The 7689-nt window shown below is 26.9% G+C and overlaps 1 protein-coding gene across 1 annotated transcript; it reads right to left on the bottom strand.

Moving 5' to 3' along the window:
* On the bottom strand, positions 523-1266 carry LOC109358130. Its single transcript, XM_019602205.1, has one exon. It carries the CDS (start codon positions 1247-1249, stop codon positions 695-697), a length of 555 nt encoding a protein of 184 aa, XP_019457750.1. The 5' UTR covers positions 1250-1266; the 3' UTR covers positions 523-694.

The raw sequence follows: 7689 nt of genomic DNA, 5'->3' as shown, positions 1-7689 counted from the left end.
AATCATACCATATTATTTCTTATCCATTATTATTTTGATTTGACTTTAAACCAAATGAAAATATTTTTTTTTATTTTAAAATAATATACTCAAATAAATGTCAATGTATTTAGCTTTAAAAACAGTAATTTAAAATTAAATAATTGACAAATTAAAATATATTTTAATGATTATTAATTTCCTTATACAATTTCAAAATCGTATTAAATTTATTTTACTACATTATTTTGATTTAATTTCAAATCATAGGAGTTTTTAAAACAAGGTACTACTAAATGACAATGTATTTAGTCTTAAAAATATTATGGATTGTGTTTTAAATAAAAAATTATTATCTTAACAAATCAAAATTTAATAGTCAATATAATTCACTTTTTTAATCTGTTTATTCTTATTCTCCTTTTTTACATGAGCCGGAAAAAAATAGATGTAATAACCAAGCTTACAATTAATTTACCCTTGATCATGGGATTTATTAACAACTATCAAATTCAAATATTAATTCCACATGAGAAGAAGCTTAATCGAAATATAAGAAATTAGTAATTCTTTTGATATTCATTTATATAGTTCATAGATTCATCCCATGATATACTTCTTTACACACAAACAGTAATAAAAAGGTAAATTCATGTGATGTTTAACTTTATTCAACGCATAATTACACATATATCAATTCCAAAGAAAATCATAACTACTTTTGGATCAAATATTTTGAAATGATAAGAAGTATGTTAACAACTTTCTGAACAACATCAGCATATTGTGGAAGGTTGGACTTATCAGGATAAGGAGGATCTTCTGGATCCTCTCCTGTAATACAATCATCAACGTCTGTTATGACAGCACTGGCAGCTGTACCCACGCCAAAGTAATCTCCCTTCTTTAATAACTCTTCAACATAATCAATGTCATTAAGGGCACCCTCATCTTTATTAAAATGTGTCAAACAAGTTTTATAATGATTTTTTGCTTTATGGTCACTACCACTCTTTGCGATCAGAATGTTGATTAGTTTGACTGTGTTGGTAGCCTTGACACGAGCGACATTAATGGTGTATTGGGCAAGAGTAATGAGATTTGCACCTCTTGCTCCAACAGGCCTTGAGTTTAGAACACTTGAGCATAATTTAGGGTCTCGGGCTTTAGCACAAATGTCTTTCACATCCACAACTTTAGATGCAGAAGAGAGTGTTGCATATAAAAGGAACAATAGTGCTAGGGAAGGTGTAATGGAGAAATAAGTCATTTTGTTGTTGTCTAGCAATTTCTTTTTAGCCTATTGGTTTTATGTATTTTGAATGTTAATAGTTGAATTTTATAGAACAATTGAAAAGTAGGATTTGGTTTAGAGAAAAAGATATATGATCTGATATTTAATTGTTGTTGACTTTTCAAAAAAAGTAATCTAAATAAATTGAGAATAATAAAATGCATGTGTAAAAATCTTTATATTAGTGCATAGATTTTATACTCTTTAGATTAATTCTTGAATGTAATCTATACTTGTGATTTGTGAAAGTATCTAATAAATTTGACACAAAAAGAATGATTTTAATATTTATGCAGTAATGGTACAAAGATTTATGCTAAGGTAATATATCATCCGCATCTATACATTTATTAAAAAATATATATGCATTCGATGCACCTATTTAATAATGGAACAACCATCGTTTGAATGCATTAAATCTATATGAATGAATGTAATCACTATATTTATTATAAAATAGTTTACCAAAGGATAGTGTAATTCATAGTTTGATATAGATTATGTTTTTATTTTTAATTTATAATATATGTGATTATAAACCGTAGGATTATAATTTATTGTCATTATTATTTGTTTATGTTTAGATAAATAAACAAAAAATTGAATATAACTTTATCTGTTTTTTTGGGAAATGATAAAAAGAATATTATTTTTATAGAGAAAATTATAGAAAATGGTTTGAAGTTATATTTTATTATGTTGTAATTACTATGATTGTTTCTAACGTATTTTTTAAATATATATTTTTAATATTTATCATATATGTTTTACTAAAAGATAAAGGTATTTTTTAAATATACAGGTTTTATATTATCATAATATTTAAAAAAAAATAGTGAATTATGAGAAAGGTTAAAAAATATTAAATAAAAGAAAATATGAAAATCAATTTCAATATTTTAAAACAAAAGGAACATACTTATTTTATGAAGTTTGGTAGAAAATTAAATAAGAAGGGAGATGATCTTAAAATTAAGATCATAATTGACATTTCAATAGATAAAATAAGTCAACTTTGGAATAAAATAGTAGAAGAGCTTCCTTTTTTTTTCACAAAAATAAGGTGAGCTTATAATCTAGTAGGTTGTCCACATATTTATTTTGCAACTTTAAATTTACATTTTAAAAAATAAGTGAAAACTACAAACTTTCATCTATACCAACAACGTACTAAGATTTATATGGTTATTTTTTTAAAAGTATTATAAGATTAATAGCTTACACTTGTTTAATATTACTCCCTAATCAATAGACTTATTAAAAACAATAAAAATTAGATATAGTTCAAGCTTTCAGCATAGGCATGTCACAATCGGATTTATCGGCACCATCTTGAAAAATGTTGGTCTACCGATTAGGTTTCAGAAGTTAGGGACTCAATTTATTATTTTAAGGAACAATAGTACTAGGAAAAAGATTAAGGAAGGTGAGAAATAAGCCAGTGTTGTTGGGTAGCACTTCTTAGCCTATCAATTTAATATATTCTGAATGTTAATCACTGCATTTTATAGAACAATTGAGAAGTAGGATTTGGATTAATTCTTAAATGTATTCTACACTGGTGAATGTATCTAATATACACAAAATATACAATCAATGCAGCTATTTAATTATGAAAATTGTTTGAATGTATTATCATGCATTAAATCTATATGAATGAAAGTAATTAATATATTTATTCCAAAATAGTTTATTTGAATGTATTATCTTGCACTAAATCTATATGAATGAATGTAATCAATATATTTATTACAAAATAGTTTAACCAATGATAGTGTAATTGACATTTTGATATAGATCTTGCTTTTTTTTTAGTCTATAAAGTGTGAGATTATAAAATATGAGGTTATAATCTATTAAAATTATATTTTTTTTATGTGTGGGTACATTAACTAAAAAATGAATATGTTAGGTATTAATGGCCTAGGAACACCTAGAAGGAGAGTTGAATATGTGTAGCGGTTATCAATCACCGCTTCTTTCACCAAAACTCAATTCTGGAAACAGCCCAGTTAATCGATTAACACCGAGTCTTAATCAATTAACACATGCACAGAACAGAATGATCAGAAAGGCAAATTGCACAATTATTTAAAATCAATTCAACAGAGATAAAGCAGATATTATTAAGCATTATTAATTAGCATACGGTAGTGAACAATTATACAAAATATCAGCTATTAAATCAAATTGAAACAGCAAGAAAAGTAAAGAAGATTTAAGGAGAGAACAGCGTGCAAAGATAGATCTTTATCCTGGTTTGTTTGCGGTCCACTGCAAATTACATTCAGGTCTCTCCTTCTCATCTTGGGAGATTTTCTTCTTCATAATATTGAATATATGTATGATCACACACACCAATTCAATTTACACAAAAACATAGGACGTTTCTTTCTTGAAATCTAGAACACCTAAACCCTTGGTTTGACTCTACCTATCGCCTGAGAAAACCTTTCTCGCGAAACAGCCCCAACCAAGATTCTTGTTCTCAAATCAAGACCTCCTAGTCTCGGTGAAGAATCCCAATCTCTATGGTTGTACGACACCAAGAGATCAATCCAAAATATACAAAAACATATTAAAACAACAAGGTATTATAAGCACAATAATGCCTAAAATATTACAAGTAAAAGACCTTAAGACTAACTCACTCACAAATCACTTAAGTCATCAAGAACATGTGAGTTAATAAAAAACATAAATCAATTATATCTCTCTAACAATCTTTACAAATAATGCATGAACATGTATGCAAGATAAAGATGTGCATAAGAATGTGAAAAACGGTATGCAAATCAAGAATCGATTAAGCATGGTAACTCTCTTCCTCACACATGCAACTCTCTTGCAAAAATAGAATACAAAATGAAATATGCTCTCTAAAATCAATCATATACAATGGAATGCAATGCTACAGTTTTCTGGAAGTTGCCTCTATTTATACTATGCAGTTTTTATAGTTGAATTCATTGCAAACAGTTAAACGGTTAAAACAGAAATCAGTTATAACACAAAACAGACCTGTTAATCGATTAAGGCAACCCGTTAATCAATTAACCAGCGCAACAGAATTGAAACGGAAAATAGTTGTAATAGAAACACTGATTTAACAGAAAAACGGTTGAGTTAATCGATTAAGTCACCACATTAATTGATTAACTAGCATATTAAAATGCATGGTTCAAAAGGTAAACTTCTCATATGTTATGCACAACTTCTATACATGTTTTAGCAAGTATATTATGCTTAATATGCACATATAACATGTATGATTAATGCATGAACATACATTTAACTAGATGATATGTCTCATGGAAATGATGTGACAATTATGATGGCTTGAGATACTTGCACTTAAGTTCATCTCACCTATACTCACTTACTACGACACACATCTCAGACTACTTAGAATAATGACTCTATTTATATCCTAGTCTATATATGACCAAATGAGCTTTAGGCATGTTGATTGTTGAGCCATCTTCAATCTTTAATAGAACCTTATCTTCATCAAAACATAGGCAAAACATTGCCAGTGCTATCCTTGACACTTGTTCTTTCAAAATATAAACTTATCTATTTTATTTTGGGTAATGTAGAAATATTATTTTTTATAGAGTAAATTATATAAAATGTATGAGGTTATATTTTTTATATTGTGATTATTTCGATTGTTTGTTAAATATTTTTTTTAAATATTTTTTTTTTACTAAAAAGACAAAGTTATTTTTAAATTTACACTTCTATATCATCATAATATTTTTAGTACTTCGTGACAAAGGTGGTAAATAATTAAAATAAAAGACATTATAAAAATCCATATCAAATTTTCATTTATATGAAAACAAGCAAAACTACAAATATAAAGACAATATAAAAATACACTTCTACAACGTGAAGTTTATTTTAAAAATAAGCAAAAAAAAACTACAAACTATCATAGAAGCACTAAAAGTTATATGGTTAATTTTCCTAATATTTTCTCGAAATAGTATAAGATTAATAACTCTCACTCATTTAATATCCTTCCTTAATTAATAGTCTTTTTTTTTGCCACAAGTATCATCACATTAGAGGCAATCATGTCCGAGTTGGGAACATTCACATGTATGTGGGGCTAACTCTCTCTGCAGGTATTTATCCACAGGACTCAAACCCTAGACATTGTTTAAGGGGAAACAAACATGTATGACTTGAACCAACATCCGTTCCGTTGATTTCTTTTTACCTTTCTTTTTTGTTTTGAAATAATAAAAGTTAGATATAGTCAAAGGTTTTAACATAAGCATGTATGTCACAACTAGATTTGTGGACACAAATTAGATCAAAGAATGAAATAGAACAATTGAAAAGTAGGATTTGGATTAATTATTGAATGTATTCTACTTGTGAATGTATTCTACTTGTGAATGTATCTACTAAATCTGACCCAAAAACAATATACAATCATTGCAGCCTATTAATAATGAAAATTGTTTGAAGTATTATCTTGCATTAAAACTATATGAATGAAAAATAGTTTATTTGAATGTATTATCTTGCATTAAAACTATATGAATGATAGTGTAATTGACATTTTGATATAAATTATGTTTTTTTAGTTATTGTGAGGTTATAATCTCTTAAAATTATAATTTTTATGTGTGGGTACATTAACTAAAAATTGAATATAAACTTATTTTTTTGTTTAGGTAAGGTAAAAATATTATTTTTTATAGAGTAAATTATATAAAAGGGTATGATATTATATTTTTTATGTTGTGATTATCTTGATTTTTTTAAATTATATTTTGTAATATTTATCATATATATATTTTAAATTATATAAAAGGTATTTTTAAATATACACTTCTATATCATCATCTTATTTTTTAGTACATCGTAACAAAGGTGGTAAACAATTAAAATAAAAGACAGTATAAAAATCAATATCAAATTTTCATGTATATGAAACAAGCAAAAACTACAAATATAAAGACAATATAAATATATTTCTACAACCTAAAATTTATTTTTAAAAAATAAGCAAAAACTACAATCTTTCATCGAAAGAAGCACTAAGAGTTATATGGTTAATTTTACTAATATTTTTAAAAAATAGTATAAGATTAATAGCTCACACTCATTTAATATTGTCTTATTTGAAATAATAAAAGTAGATATAGTCAAAGGTTTTAACGTAGGCGAGAAGTATGATTTGGATTAATTCTTGAATACATTCTACACTTGTGAATGTATCTAATAAATCTGACACACACAAAAATATACAATCAATGCAGCTATTTAATAATGAAAATTGTTTGAATGTATTATCATGCATTAAATCTATATGAATGAAAGTAATTAATATATTTATTCCAAAATAGTTTATTTGAATGTATTATCTTGCACTAAATTTATATGAATGAATGTAATCAATATATTTATTACAAAATAATTTAACCAATGATAGTGTAATTGACATTTTGGTATAGATCATGTGTGAGATTATAAAATATGAGGTTATAATCTATTAAAATTATATTTTTTTATGTGTGAGTACATTAACTAAAAAATGAATATGTTAGGTATTAGTGGCCTAGGAACACCTAGAAGGGGTTGAATATGTGTAGCGGTTATCAATCACTGCTTCTTTCACCAAAACTCAATTCTGGAAACAGCCCAGTTAATCGATTAACACCGAGTCTTAATCGATTAACACATGCACAGAACAGAATGATCAGATAGACAAATTACACAATTATTTAAAATCAATTGAACAGAGATAAAGCAGATATTGTTAAACATTATTAATTAGCATATGGTAGTGAACAATTATACAAAATATCAGCTATTAAATCAAATTGAAACAGCAAGAAAAGTAAAGAAGATTTAAGGAGAGAACAACGTGCAAAGATGAATTTTTATCCTGGTTCGTTTGCAGTCCACTGCAAACTACATTCAGGTTTCTCCTTCTCATCTTGGGAGTACTACCACTATCTATCAATATATGCAAATGCTTCTTCATGTGACTTTCAGTGACTCTTAGTTCTAAAACTAGAGATTCCAGTAAGTGCATTAACTAATATGTGAGGTTCACATTGTTCCTTACCCACATTTCCCATCTCACACTCATTTTCCCCCTCTTCATTTGTTTCTATCAAATATAATTGTTTTTTTTATGTGTCAAGATGTGTTTAGGAGTGTATGGCTCATCACAAAAATAACACAACCCTTTTGACCTCTTCTCATTCATATAGGTTGGTGTTAAATTTTTGGGCCCTTTTGATTTAATTTTGAATGCCTCAACAATGTTTTCAATTGAGGTAGTGGGTTTTGAGGTTAGGATAGGCTTAGAATGAGTGGATGTCTTGGTGAACTTACCCATAGCATGATTAGCAGGACTCTAAGCATTGGCTGACTCATAGAGTTTTGCT

This window comes from Lupinus angustifolius, chromosome LG10 (assembly GCF_001865875.1).
Source record: "Lupinus angustifolius cultivar Tanjil chromosome LG10, LupAngTanjil_v1.0, whole genome shotgun sequence".
Taxonomy (NCBI): domain Eukaryota; kingdom Viridiplantae; phylum Streptophyta; class Magnoliopsida; order Fabales; family Fabaceae; genus Lupinus; species Lupinus angustifolius.
This window is presented reverse-complemented; position numbering and strand designations above follow the sequence as displayed.

What these genes read in the sequence shown, in the direction of transcription:
- LOC109358130 (XM_019602205.1), bottom strand. Translation starts at nt 1,249, where the DNA reads ATGACTTATTTCTCCATTACACCTTCCCTAGCACTATTGTTCCTTTTA.